Source organism: Pleuronectes platessa, chromosome 7 (genome assembly GCF_947347685.1).
Source record: "Pleuronectes platessa chromosome 7, fPlePla1.1, whole genome shotgun sequence".
Lineage (NCBI taxonomy): Eukaryota > Metazoa > Chordata > Actinopteri > Pleuronectiformes > Pleuronectidae > Pleuronectes > Pleuronectes platessa.
In genome coordinates this window covers 7,611,662-7,634,602 of record NC_070632.1, presented here as the reverse complement: position 1 = coordinate 7,634,602, position 22,941 = coordinate 7,611,662, and the positions used below count along the sequence as shown (strand labels likewise).

The 22,941-nt window shown below is 45.9% G+C and overlaps 1 protein-coding gene across 6 annotated transcripts in view; it reads left to right on the top strand.

Annotated features, from left to right (window-relative positions):
- mob2a (MOB kinase activator 2a) overlaps nucleotides 1-22,941 on the top strand; it is a 58,008-nt gene that overhangs the window by 21,109 nt on the left and 13,958 nt on the right. For 2 of the 6 annotated variants that reach the window (XM_053426250.1, XM_053426254.1), the window contains exon 1: nucleotides 4,633-5,074. The exons of 1 other annotated variant lie outside the window; for it this stretch is intronic. In XM_053426250.1, the coding sequence (XP_053282225.1) occupies nucleotides 5,037-5,074 (38 nt within the window). In that variant the 5' untranslated portion in view covers nucleotides 4,633-5,036. Of the gene's footprint in view, nucleotides 1-1,329; nucleotides 1,864-4,632; nucleotides 5,075-21,496; nucleotides 21,700-22,941 lie in introns of those variants that run through there. 3 more of the 6 variants (XM_053426249.1, XM_053426248.1, XM_053426252.1) reach the window with 3 other exon arrangements.

Below are 22,941 nucleotides of genomic sequence, written 5' to 3'. Positions count from 1 at the left end.
TTTGTTTGTTTGTTGGCTTGATTCTAAGCAAGATTACGCAAAAAACTATTGGACGGATTTCTACGAAACATGGTTAAAGGATGTGGTAGAGGTCAAGGAAGAAGGCGTTCTAATTCTGGTGTGGAGTCAGGATTTTTTCCCTTATCATTTGGAGGTAGGGCGTTTCCAAGGGAATAATGAATGGATTTTAATGTGAAAAATTAGGCACATTTAAGAGCCTGATATCTATGAGTGTGTGCAGTTTTGGTGCAGCCTGATTGAATTTAAAGGGACTGTTGGGCCTTGGCAGATGTATGCGCTCTACTGAGTGCTAATCTAGGTTTTCTCTTTAATAAGCTGCAGATCCAGGGATGCATCAATCTAAAAGCCTTGAATCTGCTCCTGCTGTTTCAGTGTGTTTTCAGCTTCCTGTGTAGTGAAATATAAAGTGAGTATAAGTGTGTGTCCACCAGAAAGACACAAATATTCAGTTTTATCATCATTATAAAGTAATTGGAATGAAACCGTATTGTTTTTCTCTTTATTAAGCTGCAAATTCAGGGAAGCATGCTGATATTTGATCAATATAAAAGCTCTAAATGTGCCTGTGCACTTGCATCATGTTTTCCGCTTCCTGCCTAATGAAATATAAAGTGAGTGTGTATGTGTGTCCACCAGAAAGACACAAATACTCAGTTTTATCATAATGATAGAGTAGTTGCGACAAAAGATAATCACTTTTCTCTTTAATAAGCTGCAAATCCTGGGCTTCATGCTGATAATTGATCAATATAAAAGCCTTGAATCTGCCCCTGCACTTGCATCATGTTGGCCAGCTTCCTGTGTAATGAAATCTAACGTGTGTGTGTGCGTGTGTGTGCATGTGTGTGTCCATCAGAAGAGACACACTTGGATTTAAACGGCATTAATGGATCCTCAGCCCTATTCTTAGCCTTAAATCTGTCTCACCCTTCAGGCGCTGACAGGAGCCGAGTTCTGCTGCTGGAGTCTGGTTTGTGTTCCGCCTATGGACGAGTAGAGATGTGTGGATGTGTGTATATGTGTGTATATATAGCGGCTCCGATAGGAAAAAGGCTGAAACACGAGTCTCCACAGGAGCGTGGATGCGCTGCCTCGCATCGATCACCGTTTCCATAAAGGGACCGCGCACGTTTCCTCTTCTTTTTTCCTGTTGCGGTTCTTTCGTGTTTTTCAACGTGGAGCATTTCTCGGGTTGACATCACGAGGAAGATGCCAGCGAGGAGAAGTTGAAAAGAAAGAAAAAGGTTCAAGTTTCATCCGGGTTTTTTTTCTTTCTTTTTTCTGAGGGCGGAAAAAAAACCGCTGGTTTGCGTCAGCGAGTCTGTGGAAAACAAAGCGGAGCTGCAGCCTCCTCCAGACTCCATGATCGCTTCTGCGCGTTCTAACTTTAACCACGCCACGCGCATGTGCACCGATACGAGGTGTGATTTGGGTTGAATCGAAACGGCTGCAGTGTGTGTTTGTGTGTGTGTGTGTGTGTGTGTCGTTAACCCAGCCCCACGGAAACTACAACACGCGAGGAGGAGGAGGAGGAGGAGGAGGAAGCGACAGACAGAGGAAGAGGGTGTAGGAAGAGTGAGGGAGGACCGCAAGGAGCAACTCCTTATTGTTCCACGTTTGTTTTTTCTGAACACACACATTCTCTCTCTCTTTGTCGCTCTCTCCCTCGAACACACACACACACACACTCTCTCTCTCCACTGAAAAAACACACTCGCGGTGGGGTTCGGTTCTTTCGAGGTGCGAGAAGAAAACAGAAAGATCGTCAACTCTGGATTTCTTTATCCGCTTCCTTTCGTCCAGGATGAGGTTTAAACGGAACGGATCCTACACGTTGAATAGGTAAGAACCAGGCTGGTGTAATGTGATGTATAAAGCAGAAGCTCATGGTATGTTAGCCTTATGGTGGAGGAGGAGGATGAAGATGAGGAAGAGGAGGGAGCATGTTTCAATGCCCCCTCAGCTTCTAAATCACTTTCCCTGTTGTTTTCCACATGGAACTCACTCTATTCACCTTATTGCATTTCTTTAATTTCGCCCAATGACCCTTAATATTGCTAAAGTGACTTTTTTTTATTGCAACAGTAGCAGCCTGACGCTCATTCAGCTGCAACTGCACCTCTGAAGGCTTGTTCCTCATTGTGATGGATATTAAAGTCTGTCCAGGACTTCATATAGACTCACATATCTATTTCTCCATTTTGATGACGGCGTGTGTTCTAAGGCAGTGGTCGTTGTAATGTCACATCCTGGGCGCCCAGATTTCACCCACGTGGGTTTCAGTCTGCTCAGCTCCATGAGGAGAAACCTGTCTGTCTTGCTTTGAGGTGGGTGGAGGGGGTGGGCTTTTTCTCTTTTGTCCTCCCGCTCCCATTAAGAAAAACGATCTCTACCCCCCCCCCCCCCCCCCCCACCCCTCCTCCTCCTCCACTGAAATACCCCATCATTGAGTCCCATCACCTAGCAACTTTGTATGTGCATGAAGTGTGTCTGCCTCTCTCCGCCTAGCCCACTTTTCGTTTGACGTGATTGCAACGGCCTCTATTCATAACCAGGAGTTTCTAAACCCGGTCACGAGTCGGGTCTTTCCCCTGCCCAGTGGTTCCATCCCTCTATGTCTCTTTCCCTCTTTCCCCCTCTCTCTCTCTCCTCGTTGTGCAATCTCTCCAAGTCACAAGTTTGTTAGAAAAAAGAATCTGAAAAAAAAAAAAAAAAATGTCCACCAATAGTGTTGCACAGCTTTCTCACATTCATCCTGTGTGTGCCTGTTTCACCGGATGTCTTGCTTTTGTTGTTTGTCTGGATTTCATGATAAGGCTGTAAAGTTTGAGGAAACACACACACACATATTGTTGAAAGTGACAGATGATTTAGAGCCAGTTTCGTTTCTTCCATTTTCCCTCTGCTGCTCCTTTTCCCATTTGGCTTGTTAAGGGACACACAGCGTTCTGCTGTACCTCACACACACAAAACCCACTTCCTGACTCCCGGGAACCGAAAACACAAAGGGAGCTAATGAGCACCGAGCGCCCACCTCACCACACAGCTGAAAGTGTGAGAAACGTCTGTTGCCATCTACCCATTCCCCACTTCTTTATGATATATAGCTTCGGAAGCATGTGTTTGTGTTACCATCCCTTCTGCTCTGTTGAAAGCATCCGCCCACATGTGCGTGTGCAGGTAAGCAGGATGAGGTGACTAAACCGTTAAAGCGTAGGACTGGTAGCTGCAGCTCCTGGTGACAGGTCTCCAGGGAGCCGCAGGAGGAGCCGGCTGTGGATGTGGAGAAGGAGGGATGACGTCAGTGGATAGGAAACTGCTTCGCCGGTGCTGCTGCAGTTCTCCTTTGTCATCTCTTTATTTTCAGAAAGAAGAGACGAAGCAGGGAGGGAGTTGAGTTTTGTCGTGTAGGACGTTCAGTGCAGCAGTGATACAGGAGAAAATATCAACTTGTTATTGTTATACCCATGTCTGGGGCTCATTTTGATGATTCGGCAACAGAACAAACAGAAGCGCCCCCCCCCTGCAGTTATTGCGTAACTGTTGTCCTCTGAAGGTGACTGGCTCGGCTGTCTCTTGTCTTTCTTGGCCGACTGCAGTGTTTTGTTCTCTCCGAGCTGCAGACTGTCGGCCTGCCGTGACGTCAAGCATGGGTATTCAGTTGCTGCCTTTTTCCTGGTCAGTTAATCCCGTGTCCGTGTCTGTCGAGTCCTGCAGACTTCAGTTACAGCCTCTCACACACACACTTTCACCTGCCTACCGCAGTCCTCCCAAGTGTGTGTGTGTGTTTGTGTGTGTGTGTGTGTCCCGGTCTCTGTGTTTTGATCTGTAACGAGGCAAAGGGCAAGAGAAAGTGATTGCTTGTATCGAGTGATGAAGGGGAGAGATCCAGAGAGAGAGACGTAACGAGGTCCATATTTCACCTTGTGTCCTTCGCCTTATTTGCCCCACACCATTGCCACAGTACTCTGCAGTGATTGGCTGGCTTCCTGGGGGCCTGTCTCCGCGCTAGCCCCTCCCGTCCCGTACCTTTGCATCATTTGTGTGAATGAAGAGTCCCCGTCATTGTGTACAAGATGGCATATGGACGTCCCCCTGCATATACACAATTTGATCCGTCCTCTGTGTTGACACAAGAGTTGCCGGTTAGCAATCTGCTGTTATGGCTCGGTTACATATAACCGACGGTGGTAAAGCTGTCAACCTGCTGCAATCATTAACCTTCCACAGAGGTGTGATGGGAATCTGGGGGATTTAACAAACAGGGAGTGTGTCTGGTCTCTGAGCGACGGGTGGAGATGGGACGTTTAGACCTTGTTTAGGATGTATACAGATGGCTGAGATTGTGGCCTCCCGGGGATTGTTTCCTATCTCTCTCTCTCTCTCTCTCTCGCTCCTTCTGTCTTGCCATCTCTCCGTCCATCTCTCTCCCCTGCAGTCCACCCTATGCTGCCCAGCCGTCAGCAGTTTGTTTATGGGACTCTGTTTGCCAAGCTAATCTTCCCGCCTTTCAAGTGGGAGCCAGCCAGAAAAAGTGAGAGGGAGGGAGAAAGAGGGAGGGAGGTAGAGGGAGAGACAGAGAGAGAGGGAGGTAGAGGGAGAGACAGAGGGGAGGGAGGAAGAGAGAGAGAGAGAGAGAGAGAGAGGACGAGAGTGTGAAAGTGAGGCAGGCAGTTGCAGTAGTTGGAAGCGAGAGCGAGAAAGAGAAACATGCTCAGAGAAGTGAGTCTGGCATCTTGAATCCTTTTTGAGAAAAGTTGTTTTGAAAAGTGCTCGTTTGTTTGACTGAATCGTCAAAAGGGCTTCATGTGTGTGCATCCGTCCGTCCTGCACCACCTGCCTTACAGTCGAAGGCCGTTCGAGCAGCCACATTATTACGCAAGGTGCTATGCTGGAGCTGGGAACTGCCGTCCCGGTGCACCCATAGCCGAGCAGAGACTGGGAGGTGAGAGGGAGGAAGGAGGGTGCTGTGGTTCGGAACCTCGTCAGCCCGGCTCTGCTTCACCGACGACTGGATGGGGGTTCTGGTGTGCTGCGACTGCTTCTTCTATAGGTAGTTAACCGAGTCACCGATACCCTTATTTCCTCTCATGACCCTTCCTCCCTTCCTCTTTACTGCTGTTGACATCATCGTACTTGGCTGTTCAGCACTTCTGTCTATTTATTTTAGACTTTCACTAACTTCTCCATCTGATCCCTCCCTCCTCCCCTCTCCCCGTGCTGCCCATTCACTTCTCTGTTGTATTGCTGCGGGTTTTGCTGAGACATTTGAGGACAGTGCTGCTGTAGCAGGGAAGAGATAGTGCTGTAGTCAAATGCATGGGTTGTCTTGACTTGTGGGAGGGGAAGAGGAGGTGGGAGGAAGGGAGGGAGGGAGCTGAGGACAGACGGACCGCGTTGGCATACAGCCCGTCTCCTGTAGCGGAGCGATGGTGACGAGTTGGATGTTCCTGGTAACAGGGTTTGCTGGGATGGCAGGTCACGACTAGTTGGAATGAAATGGCGTGAGGCCAGAAGGCAGATGATCAGTCAGGCTTGCCCTGCAGCCTCTGCTCCCATCCTCCCTTTCGCCTCTCTGGCTCTGCAGCACTGTTTGTTCGGACACACAGTTCCCTCCGAAGAGGTCAAGGGTGTGTGTTTTCCCTTTTGTGAGGCTCTGTTATTTGAAGAGCATTGCACTTCATAGACTTTGCACTTTTTTCTGAATTCACCTTTTTAGATTTAGCTCCCTTCAGATGGACGCGGTACACCAGCTGTTCTGGAGAGTAGCTAGTTCTAAGACCCGATGACTCGCCGGCCCTCATGCATGTGGTTGTTGTGCTTGAGAGGCCGGTGAAGTTGATTTAGGGAAGTCTCTTGCTCTGGCAGTTGGAGCAGAAAGGCTCCGGTCCCCCTCTCTTGTGGTTGTGGGGTTGGCGAGCCAGGGCCTGTCCTAACTGCTGTATAAAGCCTAAATATAACTTCCCAGTTCTCTAAGGAGCATTTTGATGGTTAGGGTAAAATTGTAGCTTTAACACAGACTCGTGGAGCACAGCTGGATTAGATTAGGCCTCGATGTGATTCAGGACTTTGTTTGCACTTCGCTGCTGCTCTTAGAATGAATAACAGCCTGCAGAGTGTGTGTGTCTGTGTGTGTGTTTCATGTATTTGTGAGGCACCACATGTTATATACTGCTGGCAGAATACACACAGACGACTTATGAAGGCAGGGCTTGTGCCAAAGGTACTTGCCTTCATGATCAAGACTGGGCTGGGACCTACGCAGTGATGTCTCATGGGCTCATTAAGCCAAAATGGGCCGTCACGTCTATTTTTAGCAGTTTCTTCTCCCTCTGCTTCGCCATCAGCCAATCAGGTGGCTCAGTGATGATGTTATATGGCTTGATTGATGTGTGTTTTTGGAGGCACACCCATCCGAACAGGTCCTCGTTGACCTCAGCCCCGGCTAGCCCTCCTAACCCTGGGCTCCGGTGTTTCGGCTTTCAACAGTAGCATTGTGTGGAGCAGAAAGTGCCCGCCTGCCAGCACGCTCCAAAACAGACTCCATGTTTAAATGAGTAGAGTGGAGCAATTGAACAGTCTTTCAGCAATGACTCTTCAATTGCTGAATGATGAAGCGCTACAATAGATTGGAATCGACCTTGAGTTTTTGTACAGTCTGGAGCAGAGACCTCATTATTTATACTGTGAACTTGAGGAGAAGCTCTAAAGCCAAGTACATCTGAGAATCAAGAACTTCCCTGAATTCTCAATACTCGATCATATCCGAGTGTGATTTAATATTTTTAACCATATATATATATACCTTTTAGACTGGAAATGATGAAGATCATTGCGGCTGTTAAATAGTCAAAGTTCATAACCCCACTTTTGAGCTTGAGAAGAGACGTAGGGATAATATCGTTTGTGTTGTTAAACTTTGTTTTAATCTCACGTGTTTGTTGTTGACACTCAAACCAGTCTGGTTGGGATTTAAGGTTCAGTGGTCTGTATATACTATATGCACTAATCTGAAACCAAGAGAGCAGGAAGAGGTAATTATTTTTAGTCAGAGCTATTCTGATCCATTTTACACTCGATAAGAAGAGAAGCTTCCTGGTTTTACCTTTTGATCGTCATTGAATTTTGTCCCAACTGTAATCGCTATGTGCCGTATGCACATTGTCACATGTGAATGTGTTCTCTCCATCACACACACACACACACACACACACACACACACACAGGATCAGTTTTCCAAGGCCTCCTCTAACTGTGGTGGGTGCCTGAGGACTGTTGTGTGAGTTGAATCATGGGTCAAGTTCTCATTCAGCTTTTAGTAAATTTTTTGTCTTTTCTTTCCCCCCCCAACACACACACACACACACACACACACACACACAGAGTAACATCAGAGGTTTAAATTGTGCATGAATGAAACAGAAAATCCAATTCGCCTCTCTGTTATGAGGTTAACTGTTCCTCTACTCCTGTGACAAATCATCGTTGCTGATACACAGACACACAAACACACACAGACCCGGAGTCTCCGTCGCATGACAAAAGCACATGTGTGTGTTTGTTGCCAGTGGATCATGTGGTGGTAACTTCTATAATGTATGCTGTGGAACAATAGCTTTGATTGTATCATCGTAGTGTGGGTGTGTTGTATCAGCAGCGCGGGCCATACTGTTTGCCATGTGTCTCTCATTACGCCATCTTTGGCAGGCCTGGCTGCTTCCACAGAGCTGAGACGTGCAGCTCAACAAGGGCGCCGTTCTCCACCAACAAACCCCACCGCGCTCTTTCCCCCTCCGCAGCCCGCCAGACTCCCTACTAGCACGACCGCCGCCTGCCACTCGGATTGGGCTGAATTGAATCAGTCTTAGCGGAAAGTTTAGTTTAAGAAAAAATGGGATTAAGTTACAATTAGTGCATAGAAATCCCATGAAATCATTATATATTCAACGTTCTGCTTGGAGGAGTTGGATGGGATTATTTCCTGCGGCTCTTGCACTGAACAACAGAGCTGCTTTGTCATTCTGGTTTGGAGAAAAAATACCAGACGTCTGTCCAAAAAACGAGAATTTTAAATATGGTGTGATGGTCTGTTGAAAATGTGTTTCTAGGAAAGAGCTTGCGGATACTAGAAATGTTTGCTAAATATACAGAGGTGCTTGAGTTAACTTAATCCAAGCAGGGCATGTGTTGTGTTACACTCGGATGGGAGAGACACTGGCTGTTCAGTGTCGATCTAACCAGAATGGGACTCAGTAGAGCCAATATTTCCAGTCCCAAAGTCCCTTCTAAATTTGATTAGGCTGCTCCAAATTTTACACACTCAAAGATATCACCGGAATTTGCCTGTTTAAAAAAAAAAAAGATTAGACAAAATGTACTGGCTCTTCCCCAACCCATGCCACACCCTTACATCCATTTTTGAGCGTATCTGTCCAGTAGTTGTTGTGTAATCCTGTTGACAGACAAAAGATTAAAACATAACCTCCTAGAGGGAGATAACAAGTCGGTCAGTCTTGACTTGACCGACTGTCCTTCTCAACTTTCACCTGCCCTCCAGTCAATGCAGAGGACAGACCTCACACACAGGTCTGTCTATGTGTGTGTGTTTGTGTTCAGGAGCAAATGAGTCCTGCTGGCTCAGGAGAAGGAGAAAGAGATGGCCTTGCACTAACCTCACCTCCGCATTTAGATCCACACGGTCAGCACTTCCACGTGCAGTCATGCACACGCCTAATTAAAAGGAAAAACAACCCCACCTGAAATAACTTAAATCTAAGATCTTAAAGTTTTAAACTATAAGAAGGTAATCATTGAAACCCAGAGTCTGCTCTTTAACAGGCTTCATGCTGGAAATATCTTGAGCTGATCTGACCAATATTCTCTGCAGTGTGTCAGCTGTCATGGTGTGACAGCAGGTGCCCCGTAGGCATGGACAAACTCATTACAGCTGCTTGGTGGCCCAATTGGCAAGTAGATAATGGCTTCATTGTGTTTGGCTCAGTTTGAAGGGTGGTCAGGTGGCAGGAAAAGGGTTAGACAGAATTCAGGACCAAAAGCAAACGGCCCTGGAGGCTTTGTGGAGGTGGCAAATTGGTTATAGCAGTTGTTGCAGAAGCTCATGGCTTCTCTGGGCTGCCTGTGGGAACAAGAAACCCATTTGGGAGGGAGACAGGAAGTGCTTGGGCGCCTCACTTCCTGTTTATCGAGCTTGTCCCGGGGCGAGAGTGAGAGAGGGAAGGTCTGGTGCAGTCTAATTGAACAGAGATGGTAGTGGTAGGTTAGACTTCCTTATATGCTCTCCGTCTCCAGCTGAAACACACACACACACACACACACACACACACACACACACACACACACACTTGCCTGCATAGCTGTGTAATTGCCTCTGTGCTGCAGTGCCTTTGGCAGCTGTGCCCCCTCATTTGTTTCAATTATCTACCATCTGACATGCATGGCGGAGAGGAAGACGGGGAAAGAACAGACCAGGAAAGTTTTAAATGGCCTCAGAAATTAAATTTTTTATATGTACAGATTTCGCACACCTTAAAATGACCTATCTTCCTCACATGCATCATGTTCAGAGTCGCATACGCTCACTCAGCTCCCTATATTTAATCGGAGGGGAGCTGTGGAGGAGAGGCTGCAGCGGGGTGAGTGGGATGCTGCAGAGTGCTGACTCCAGTTGGTTCTGAAGTGACGTCCGTAACATTTATTACGCAAACTGCCGGAGCTCGGAGGCTGAGGGCCAAACCAGAAATAACCTTAAATGTCCTCTTGTATCATCTTGTTCTTCTGCCTTGTGCCAGCCTGGTTCTTCAGCAGCAGTATTGTTTTGTTTTTAAGTTTTTTTGCAGTTGCAGACTGCCCCCCAGGAGCGATGATGTCACTGCATAAGCTCATCTTCCAGTTACTGCTCTACACGCAGCCAATCCCGGACTTGTTTGCTCCCTGAATCCCCTGGCGACACATGAAGGAACCGCCGTTGATCTCATCTGCTCATAAAAGGATCAGGTTATAGTGTCCTCACCACAGCTCATCCTTTACCTAAAGGATGTTAACTGGGGAGGGCGGAGGAAAGGGTGATGCTGTGCGACAGCAGCAGAGGAGGGAGCGTGCACGGTCACGCTCTCTCTGCTCCAAGGACATCTATTGATTTGACCCCTTTTGTGTCTCCTTTCTATCCAGCTCTCCTTTATTTTCTGACTCTGGCAGCAGCTGCCTCCGCCCACTTCCTTCCCTCACTCATTGACGCACCATCTGTAGACGGCAGGCATGCTTTTTATTCAGTAGCACATGTGTCGGTGAGGATGTTACAAATGGGGGTGTAATGTAGACATTGTAGTAATTGTTTCCCCTGCGTTAAGTGTTTTTGTGACTCCTGTGTTTGTCTCAGCGGAGTGACACAGACACACTGTGATACTTCCTCCATGCCAGTCGCTGACAAAGGGCAGGGCTTTGCTGTGGGTTCACTGACATCCTAGCAATTCCCCCTAGAAGCAAAACAAGCAGTGGCTTTTTCAAGGAATTTCCATAACATTTGCTGCCTTTTCGCTTTGTCTCCAAGCCCCCCCCCCATCCCCTCCCCAGTCCGCCTCTTCCTCTCCTCTGTTTGTGGCCATAACACAGAAACACATGATGACATTGCTGTGTCTTGCCTAACATGCAGGCTACACACTGGATGTGTTTCCTCCTGATTAGGCCCTAGAGACTGATATCCGCTGACATCCCGACATGATGTGCTGTCGTAGCTAATTACCGGAAAACAAGTCTATGGGTGGAGCATGTCTTCTGTCTAAAATATGATTTCAGCTGTCACAGCTCTGGGTTATGGGCCCCCCTGCAGGCTAACCATCACTCCGTCTTGTTGAGCGGCAGTTGTTACGGGTGGATGTTCACAAGAGGTGGTGCAGGTGATTAGATCATGTCTGTCTCTTTTCCAAGTATTTTCCTGGGAGAGATCAGACCCCCTCCCTTGGCAGGAGAGCTGTTGCTTCTTGCCTCACACACACACACACACACACACACACACCTCTAAGCCGAATAGAAGTTAAAAAGCACGTCGAGGTGCACTTACCAGATCTTCCTACAGGGAGCTCTCATTTGCTCACATTTTCCACCAACTTCCTTTTTGGTTTGTTAATCTGTCGGCCTCACTCAGTCACATGCCTCTCATCACCTCTTTGCCCAATCCTGGGTGTTACCACTTCCTCCGCCTTCATCCACTCCCATTGTTAATCAAACTCACACAATGGACCAGAGTTTCCTCTGCTCTCACATGGTCGAGATCTGTCATCTGCTCAATGGAGGGGGAATTTTGTGTCTCTTTTTTTCTTTGCCTGTTTGGAAAATAGAAGAAATGCATTGGTCAGGTGGAAAAGTCAGTGCACTGGTTAGATCTCTGTAAATCCTGCTTCTTTGCACAACGCTAATGTTTCATTGAAGCACCTCCTGTAAGAACTGTGTACTTGGACTGAATGCGTAAACAGCACCTTTTGTATTTTTAAAATAAACCACTTAGGCTTTTGTGTCTTTGTGTGGTGGGCGGGGGACGCACTGGCTGTACTCTTCTTTGAAAATGTCCTTGTCCTGCTGTGTCTGACCGTGCGGTTGTTGTGATAAGCGGAAGAGCAGATGTGAGTCGGCTGATTGAAAGCCAGCCAGATTCTCAAAGACCTTCTGCTGCTGCTCCTGCTGTGACGACTCTCTGGCAATTCTCTCCCGAGATAACGGCTACTGTACAAAACAAAGTGGAGCTGATGGATGCATAATGTTCCTGTGCTCAGTCACATCTGTGGAGGGCAGCGGAAGAAACAGAAAGTCACTGCCCACGTCATCACGGGAGCTGATTAAAGGGACATCTAAGAAAGGGGCAAGGAAAGAAGAGGTTGAATAAATGTTCTTGCAGCAAACGTTCACAAAATCGTACTGACTTTGTATGAAAATAACTATTTGTTGTTTTTATGTCATAACTTTTCACCTTTTGTAAACACAACCAGATCAATTTTCTTCATTCATTTATAAAGCTGGGCAAAACTTTACCTAAATATGGAAATAAATGAAAACTACCCAAACATAATTCAAAATAATTTTCAAAATGGATGGTACTAATGTGCAAAAGTTAAATGAACTTTCAAAAAGACACATTTAATGGATGTAATATGAAAAATGGGTACATTTACGACATTTTTCTTGAAGTCTCCAGTGAGAACATTGCAGCCTGAGATCTTTGAGCTCAGCGAGGTTCGACCTTGTCAGTTAAGTCCATGTTCTCAGGGTTAAAGAGCAAACGGGGCATCAGCCGGACTGAAATAACAATTCATCCTCCAGTGTTGCCGTTCGCTCACATGCCAGACAGTCTGGTGGAGCTGTGCTCGGTTATTGCTGATGCAGGAAATTGAGACAGGTCCCCCTGGGAAAGGGGTCCCCCCCCATAAACCTCTACTTTCATCTCTCAAGTCTGTTTGTTATTTTTCGCATCTCACCGGCCGAGGGAATGCGGACTCTCTGCACGAGTTATGCAATATACCTAGAAACAGCCGGGTGCGCTTGTGTGTGTGCTAATGTGATTTGACTGCAGCGTGTAGATCTTATCAGCTGGGTTTTACCTCATTATCATTTCTGCTGACGTGACTCCATGCATTCCCCTCTTTATGTTGTACATACTTTACACATTTTTCTCACGGTTTGACGCTCTGCTTGTGTCGGTGATATGTGCGATATGTTGACACGGTCACTGGAGCAGTGATGAAGTGGCTGCTCGACACTGATCAGTCACTCATTCCTTGTTGTCGTACAGCAGAGTGGTTTGTCAGGCCGTCAGCACCAATTACTCTGGCCTATATTTCCATGTTAAAGGAACATTCTGTACATTTAAGTCTGCCTGTGTGTGTCTGTTGTGGGAAAGCAGTATACATTATATGCAGCCACATTCCCCTCGGTAGAAAATCTGTGACTAAATGTCCTCAGTTAGGAGTTAATGAGCTGGAGCAGGTATGTACAGCCTCGGAGCAGAAAAGAGAGCCACCCAAACTCTGTATGTGAACCCCACACCCTTTATTTATCTCTGCATCATTTGCATTTAAGTCTGAACCGTCCCCATTGAGCCGTCCTTCAGTCCCAACTCCCAGAGAGCCTGCCAGTACACATCCCGGCTCAACTGTGCTGGTGCCCATTTTGTGTTGGTTGCGCCTGCTTCACTGTCCAGTCGGAGCTGATGTACAGTCCGAGTTTGACTCTGCTGCTTTAACTGAGGGCTTCTTCTTTCCACCATGCAGACCTGAAAGTCCAAGCTGCCGCTGCTGTCTTGTTTTATTCTATTTGCTTATTTTTCTTTCAACCATGAAAAGGGATCTCTGTTCCCGGTGAAGCCCCTGGGCCTCTCCCATCATGCTCTGCCCCATATATATGCATCCTGTGTAAACACGGGGCACAAACCCAAACCTTTTTCCCGCCACCTCATCTTCGCCTCCTCCATCTTTACCTCTATTCCATGACGCTCTTTCTCCTCTGTCCAGCCCCCTCCACCTTATATACCACACATGCTCACATGCACAAACACACAGGCGGCCTCTTGTGCTCCAGAGCAAACAGTAGCCATATATTGGACCACAGCTCTCCCCCTCTTCTCCTTGCACCTCGTCTTTACGTCATAACCCCCCCCCCCCCCTTTCTTCCCTCCAAACCTCCCATCCCCTTGCTCAGTGTTTTTTTTTTTTTTTCACACTTAATATTAGTTTCTGTTCTTTATATAACTCTGCAGCACCAGAAGTAGTGGAAAGAAACCTGTAATTTTTTTTACAGGGTTGGCACAGTCCTAGCTGGCTTTCAAGTCTCTCACACACACATGTGCACACACACAGCATCCACACCCTTCCTATAAAACCTGAAAAGGAGAAGTAGGATGGAAAAACTCTGTACAGCTGTAAATTTGTGTAAGTTTCACACAATGGCTGCAGTCAGACATGTGTCCTTCTAAGGGTGTGGACTGTGTCATAATGTCGCCCACTCTCTGATTTCTTCTTACTCTGATGACATTACAAAAAAAGGCTGTAATTGTATCTGATGTTCTCTCCGGAGTCACATTGCTGCCCTCCAGTTATGAAAAGTGTTTTTTTCCATTTTGTCCTTTTTTGGCGTTATCTCCGATTACAAAACACATTTGGTGACATGTCGACCCTTGGTTGTTGTGTTAGAATTGTTTCTTTTCATAAAACAAAGCAACACTTTTTTTTTTACAATAATAATAATAAATAAAAGAGGGATATGAGTTACAAAATAGTAGATTCACCTGTTTGGAGACAATCCAGTAAGTTATCTAAGTTAAATCCAATTATTTGGCTCAGAGACCAGGCAACTTTTTTCTAGAGAGTGAGAGAAAAGAAGATAAAAGAGAAGCAAACAGAAAAACCTAAGAGCAAAAGAAATGTTAATTTGTTGAGTCCATAAAATGTAGCTGACAGGAGTCCCATCTTGATCATGACTTTGTAGATCAATTTTATAGGTAAAGTGAGAAAGTAAGTTTCCCCCAGTAACAACATCTTTCCTCGACAAGGTTTCATTTATGCAGGGACTTCACCTACCTGATGTGAAAGCTGTGCACACCTTCATTTTCTCTGCCAGCAGGTGGCAGTGTTGGATTCACACCTATATTTCCTGCCCCAGTGTGTGAAAAACAAGGAATGTTCCTCTCTCCTGTCCAGAAGAACTAGAGCCAAACCAAACCACTCTACACAATGTTGTTCCACTAGAGCTGTAATCTAGGTAATAATTTTGGTTTGGTTCAGAAATGTTCTGAATTTTATCTGCATTTGGGAGATCAACAGGTTGTGTAAGTGTGTGTGTCGGTGGGTGTGTGTCCTTGCCTCAGGTCCAAGGTTATCACAGTCTTCCAAGAAAAAGACACATTCTTTCTGTTTTGTGAGGATTATTAGAGTTCTGAGAAGACGTGTAGCCTCAGGGATTCTTTCAGTGCAGCACAAGACGTGACTAATGCACACACACCTTTACTGTGCAAGTGCAGCTCCTTTATTATTATGAGAGCTATAAGCGTGATCACCGCAGTTAGCTTCACGCTGTACTCACATTCTTGTCCGTTCAGTGATCTCTCGCTCCTCGGTCACAGGATGTAACCGAGCAGAACATCCACTCTCTCACACTGAGTCGGTGCCTCGCTGCCTTTGTCGTGTGATTTATCTCGTGACACTGATGACGGAGTGACTCTGCCGCTCAGCTGCAGTTATTAAGAGGACGTCTGACCTCATTACCATTCCCCTGTTAGCTGCAGGCCCCGGGACAAGCCGTGTGAACACCTGCGATGCGGCAACATGTCAACGGTTAGTCCCAAGGTCAGCGGGCTCACCTGTCTCCTCCTCCCCCCTGATCACTAACTCATAACGCTGTTGCCTTATTTGTTCGTTGAGCACTAAATCAAATCTTGACCTTGAACCTGAGCCCCGGGCTTATAGCCTGTGTGAGAGACAGGTGTTTAGCTGGCCAGGTTTGGATGGATGGAGACTCCACTGTGAAGGAATGTTGGGAGGAGGAGTGTAGCGGGCAGTCGGCCGGGGCATGCTGAGACAGCCTCCCACATTGAGCCAAACTCTTTCACTCCTCTCTCATCTCGTCCAAAAGTTCTGTTATTACGATTGCTTCTTTTTATCTGCTCTGTTTTTCACGTCCCTGCCCTCCTGCAGCACACCCCTCTCCATTAACTAATCTCATCTCCCATGCACTCACTTCCTTCCTTCCTCCCTTCCAGTATCTTCTCCCATTTTATCTAGCTTCATATTTTCATTCTGGCCTATTCCCGCTAATGCGATACGTGGTTAATCTAAGCACGTGTCCATGGAGATGGTGATTTATAAATGTCTGGATGCGGGTCTGGTAGTTCTCATCTCCTGTCATCCATCTTGCTCCAGCCCTCTCGGCCATCAGTCATCTACTAGTCAGAACACGGCAAACATAACTCCTTCCTTCCAAACCTCCTACACGCGAACCATTGCCTGTAACATTTGCAAATCCAAACTAACTTGACTTCTAGTTGGATTAACACTGATGTGACAAATCAAACAGGCCTGTATTTTCGCTTTGTGCCATTGCTGCTGTTAAATGCAGCATGAAGACGAACCCTCATATGTTTGCTCGTCAGGTTCACGCGTCTGCCTCGCAAAACAAGAAAAGCCGCTTCAATCCAAGCTGAAGATGATACTTCTAAGATCTGCTGCTCTTGATCTCCTTCGGTTCACTGTTGGTGTTACTGTTTCTCCTCCTCAGCTTTCCTCCTCTCGTCTTTGTTTAGCCAGGCTGTGTGTACAGAGAGCAGTGGCATGTCTTTGCATGCAGCCCTTCCCCTACAGGAATGCAAAGAAGATATGAAGCCAGGGAGAAACAGAGCGCGCACGCAAAGAGAGAGAAAGAGGACTTCAAGGCCTTAAAGGTGGAAAGGATAGAATGAACTGATGGGAAAGATATGGTTAGGCTTGATATATTATTGTGAAATCTTAAGTGTCATATATTGCCTTTCAAAAAAACTATGACGGCGGTAATAATAACATGTATAATACCTACATTTCCTCACTAGAGTTTCATACGTCAAGACATATGTAATATGTATGATTGATTTGTGCTCTTTCACTATCACAAATATTTCCACAAATGTTCAAACTTGGACAATTCCAAAAGTTTGCTCATGGCAGTAATCTGTTTCATTTGGTCTCCTGAGTGTGGCGTATGTGCCAGAGACTAAATTTACCTTTCATCCAGTTTAAGGCCTGACAATACACTTTTTCTATCTTCACTGTTGTTCTAATTTAAGCGAATTAAGGATTTTTGTCATTGGACGTCATTTGAGAAATATGCGGAGAACAGTTTAGCGACAGGTTTGATCACAGACCCTTGAACAATTCCTTTGTCCACTGAACAGCATAAAAAAAAATGTAGATTTTGAAGTGAAACTGCTTCATTCAGTGTTTCTACTGGATTTAAACAACCATTTGTTTTGGAGAAGAGGAGGTTCTGCGATAAATTCCTCCTTAACGATGTACACTAAAGGAATCCTAACTGTGAACAAGCTGACTGCAGTGATGGTGGTGAAGACATCACCTCCCATGATCCCACATTACTTCACAATGATACCAAACTCCATCTTTTGAAAAGTCAGTAAACACAGAGGTAGACTCCTGCTATCTTTGCCAGGTTCGATGCTGCCTATCTAACTTTGTCTGCACATGCAAAGACACACACTCTCATACAGGGCAGGCCCTACACACTCAGTTTTAAAAGCTGTGCAGTAGAAATGGAAGGTAGAGGGGTGGAGTTAGTTTAACTGATTTTGTTGTTCTAGACTGAGTTCTTTTATGTTTTTAGTCAGAGAGCGTGTTAGACCGATGATGCATTTTTGTTGTATTTACTCTTTTCTCGCTGTGTCCGCAAACACAGGACTCTTTTGTCCGTCTGAAGAGGTTGGTATAGCAGGTCGCTGGGTTCAGTGTGCCGAGTGTCTCCTGGCCCTGCTGACCTTTATCCGGGCCAGTAGAAAACCCCCTGGTTCCAAAGACCTTCCGTGTGCTCTGTTTTCACTGCCTAAGACCTTACCTAAACACTCTACACACTCCCACACACCCAGAACGCAACACCCAACTGAGAGGGCCTACAGAGCAACTTAATGTCTGTGCTGTCATATTTGGTTTTAACGCGTTTGGACGCCGGACCTGTCTGTCATTTTCAATCTCGGCTGTGATTGGCTGTAGATTTCACTCTGGCATGAGCTGTTGCCAGCCCCGAGGCACATCTGCTGTGGTTGTGACTCATTTACTGCTGGCCTGGGATCAGTGTTTTCTTTGTCTCAAATAGGTGGAATGTCGACTGACTTTCAGATCCAACCTGTTGGGCCAGCGATGTATCTCTCTGAGCAGTGAGGAGCGCTCTGCAGGCGAACACGGCAAAATGTCCCACTCAGTTTGAATGTTTTCATTTCAAGTCGGTTGTAGTTTAACAATCCAGTGTGTCTCGTTCCTGAGTTTTAACACATTAATACAACACATTTCTTAATCGACTGCTTCCTATCTCTTGCGTTATAAATCAAAGGGCTAATCGCTTGAATAATATGAATTTTTACTTAACGCCGTCTTATCTGTCGCTCTGGTCGGTTTGCTTTAGTTATTTTGATTTATTTCATTCCTTCACTTATCTGATTAATACGTAACGCATCTGTCACAAGGTCTGTGACGTCACAGTTTCCATAAACTGCCTGTATTTCTTCTGCTCCCTCCTTTTGATGTGTTTTCTAATTAACTCTGGGCTTTTACTGGTAGTATCTCCCGGGTGGTTGTTTTTTGATGAGGTTTGCATACTTGAATCAGTCCTGATTTAAAAACTCAGGCTCCACGTGTTTCAGTCTAATGAAAATGGTTTGACTTTTTACGTAAACCTTACTGTAACACAAAGTTAGCCTCTGTCTGTCTTAACACAGCACACATCCTGTCTTTGTTGGGCTCCCTGTTAAACGCTGGATATAACTTGCCTGCCAGTAATCTGTGCCCTGCATCAACATCTGGTTTAGCGAGAGCAGGTGGCGCTTGAGTGATGTCTTGTCTGCACAGTGTTAGGGAAGGTGACTGTGACGTTCGCAAGGAAGAAAGAGTAAACCTCTGTCCGCCAGACGCTGGAATGCGACCGTTGGTTTCCATCCGCGTCAGGCGTTGCGTAAGAGGGGTCTAACTTGCGCGGCCGGATGGCACCGTCACTGTCTCCACCTGCCCTGTTAGGCTGAAGCTCGTAAATCTAGAGGCGTGCCTGCGTATGACCTGTTCCACCAAGGAGAAGGCCACTTCATGGTGAACGCCACCTGCTCTTTAACTTTCACGCCCGATTCATTAAAGCACTTTGTCCACAGTAACACAGCAGGGAGCGCAGAGGCCGGGGTCCAGGCCAAGCCCCAGTGATCTTGAATGGATGTCTTCTATTTCCAGTGACCGCACGGATCCAATAGTTAGACGACAATTAATGGAAAGTTCCCTGAGCACAGGTTTTCCATTACAGCAACTTTTGAGTGGTCACAAGTAGCACGGGCAGAGAGCATGTATCGGCAATGTTACACTGTAGCATATCACATATCAGCTTATATACAGTATATATGATGTACAATAGTCTATACAAGCAGGCTTTCTTCAGTTTCGTAAAAATTCAATGCTCATATGAGAGTATTTAATACCAAACACCAAAATAAGCTTTTTAGATTGCTCACTAAAATAACACACACATTTTTATCCGGTTACAGGTCCTTTCATCCCCTTCCCAGAATTCTTCACCCGCTGAGACAGTGTCTGATTAAGTCGCCAGCCCATTTATGCATGTCCACACACACACACACACACACACTCTCTGCACGTTCACCCTAACGCCCCCCTCCCGTTGCACTCTCTATTCTTTATGGCAGGCTGATGCTATATTTAGCGCGGAGGGGGGAAAAGTCAGTGCTCTGTTCTGGTGCCTATACCCTCTCCTCTGCTCCTCACCACCGCCACTCACAGGGGCCCCTGCATCGCCCGAACTCCACCCACCACCCAGCCAGCCAGAGTCCAGTGTGCAGTCCCAGTGCATGTGGTGGGCAGAAGGGCGGTCGGTCACGCTGGGTGAGGGTGCAGAGTAGGCGCCTGTCGGACCCTCTCTCCCTGTGATTCTCTTAGATGGTTTCCTCAGATCACACAGGGGTCTTTTTAAACACAAACAAGCGGCGCCTCAGAAGCTCCCACAGTAAACATGCTCCGCTGGCCTGCGTGCAGACTCCACACACATACCTCTGCACACGCAAATTACACACTACCATACACAGTCTTCACACACCCTCACAATCTCTTTTATCTCTGTCTCCTGACTGCTTACCCCCCACCCATATACACAGAGTGCACATACTGTAGCTCCGCGGGTCCCCTTAGATCAGTGCCTCCACGCTGCAGTGGTCCTGGGTTTCCCAACATCGCCTGGGCCCCACCAGTGTGTCTTGGGAGGCAGAGAGGAAAAGCAGACTTGTTCAAGAGAAGATGAGTAAACAAAACAAAACAAGAAAGGCAGGAGAAACCTGTGAAGAAGAGAATAAGATGGCGATAATTAGAGGGCAGACGTGCGAGGGAAGGAGCTCCTTTAACACCCGCTGTAATCTTCTCATGAGTTGCACGACTCCCAGCATCCACTGTTCATTTCCTCTTGTTCACTCTGTGCTCAAGTGTTGCTGCCTCAGCTTTCTGTTGACAATTTTATTAGAATTTACAACAAATTGGAGCTTTAAATCAAGTCAACGATGTCAACCTTGACAAATTGATTTGTTTCAACGAATTCCACCCGGGTGTAGCCTTGCCCCACAGAGTCGTTAAAATAATCTTCAGATATTCTAATGAACCTGGCAGTGACTCTGAAACAGGCTTTGTTTGATTCCCTCCTCCGTCTCTCCAGCTCTGACACTCATGTTAGAACATGCCTGACTGCTGCCAGCCTGTCATAGTTGGAGTGCAGGTGAAGTTTAGATCAGCAGCAGGAATGTCGCCCCACGGTCCCATCACCTGGCACCGTTTCCCACAACTGAAAGAAACGACACTATGCAAACTTTTTTTTTTATACTGAAGGTCGTGTGTGAGGTGCGGCGAAGTAATAAACCCGCTGAAACACAGTCCTTAAGTCCTTAAAGTACAGTAAAATATTTTATATAGGTTTTGCCTTGATTCTCTTTTGAATTTAATTATTTGCTTTAATGCCTAGTTCAACATTTACAATTGAAAATAAAGATTTGCAAAGATTTATCGGTTGGATGATAAAAACTTGCCAGTATGAGCCTTTCACAGATGTATGGAGCCTTTTATGTTTGCAGTTGGCAACATTAAATATTTTTGATCCGTTTTAACAATGCAGAGCAGAAATGCAGTCATGATGTGCATGTTTATGTACTTAAATTAAGCTGACATATTTAGTTAATTACGTTATTTTTATAGTAATTAAATTGCTTTTTCATAAGAGCTTGATAATAACAATACCAAATTTCCCCATTGACCCCCCCAAATATCCATAGATAAAGTTTACTCAGTTTGATAATTACTGTATATATTCATTGTGAGTATAGATACAGATGATGGGTTATTTAGCTTTATTCTAATACACATCCAATTCACTTATTGGTGGTGTATTGGTCTCGTCTCCTCTGCTCATTGCTCTGTGTGATTGTGTGTGTGTGTGTCTGTTAGGACTTGTTCTGGTGCAGCTGAAGTGTAAAACCCTTTTCAAATGCACCGTCGTGCACAGTCACGCGCTCGACCACCTGTTGCTGCATTGTAACAACACATGAGGTGAAAAAAGCACAAACCACGTCCACATGGGCAGGCTGTGACGCCGGCACGCCCCGCCCACTCGACCCCATCCCCTCCTCCGATTGGACTAGCCGGTCAGATGGGGGCGGGCCCTCGGGTAAAGTCTCCACTAAGTTTGACTCTTTCCTTTTTTCCTCTCGCGGAGTTCAGAGACACTGAAACTCTGCTGCGTCCGGACGTGGCGTCTCGTCTTCATGTTTTAAACTATGGTGGGAGATTACTGCTCCTTCTCTGGAGATAAGACGGACATGCACTCTCAGAGGAACTCCAAAAACGGACTAAGTTGCAAAATGGTTCTTCAGGCGGTCGGGAAAGTGCTCAGGTAAAACTTCTTGTAACTTAGTGATAACTCATATCAGCTTAAAACTTTGTCTGTACTGTTAATGCGACTAAAATATCCCCAATCACAAGTTTATTACTAACCTTAGATTCCGAGTTTATGTTTTACTGTTATGAATGTGTCATAGACTTAAAACTTCGGCCTCTGTGAATTGTTTCATGTTCCCGACGTCATGTTTGATCCTCGACACATATTTTAAAAGTTTTTTTCAAACGTCAGCTCACTTAAATTAGAAGTTGCCGCGTTCACGTCCCGTCTGTTTTCTGACGCGCTCTGGTTTATGTTCAAATCTGCGGTTCCGCACCTCCGCAGCCGCACGAGGGTTCGGTCATTGTCTCTTCCTCGGTCGTGGTAATTACACGAGTCCGCTTGAGGACCCGCAGGTTCCGGGGCCACAGCAATTTAGCAGCCGGTGGTGATGGGGACGTGTCGCCCGGATTCCTCATTCCTCTCCCTGCAGCTCTTCGGTAACAAGACTCAACAAGAGGAAGAGAAATGTGACACTGGCTTCTCATCCTCGGTCTAATAAATCATGCAGGACGCCTGTAACGACATTGTTTCAAATCAAAGGGAGTTACATTTAAAAAACATTTTTTAGTAGAAACAGAAGAAAAGTTTCAGATCGTCAGTATTGGGAGCCCTTGTAAATGAATCTGTTTAAAAAAAAAAAAAAAATAGGAAAATATATGGAAGGGGATATGAGAAATATCCATATAAATATTATTTAAGTTGAACCCCTTTACACAGAGGCTATATTTCAACATTAGGAATACAAGTCAAAATGGGTGTGATTCTCTATTTGCTTCTTTTTTTAATTCAATCAAATTTAACATACTTGAGTCACTTTACATAGTAATCAGCAGGTATTTGATCGAGGACTATGTAAGCGGTTATCCAAAGGCCTTGCTATGACCGAGCAGACGTAAGGCTTTAAGAATGTATGACCCAAATTGGAGTGTTAAGTGTATTTATGTGTCATACAAATGGTCACAAAAAAAAAAAAAAAACAGTCGTGATTAACCTGCGTGGAGAACTGATGCAAGTCAAAATACATCTGCATTTCACAATAGTGTGTTAACTGTGTCATGTAAAAAAAGGATGTGCAGTCTAGCTGCCTTCAGACACACACTGGACTGTGAAGACCGAGTGAGACGCTCTGTCGTTTCTTCTGGCCTTCTAGTATAAAGTCCATAGAAATCCTGGAGAAGTCGAAGTGAAATAGCA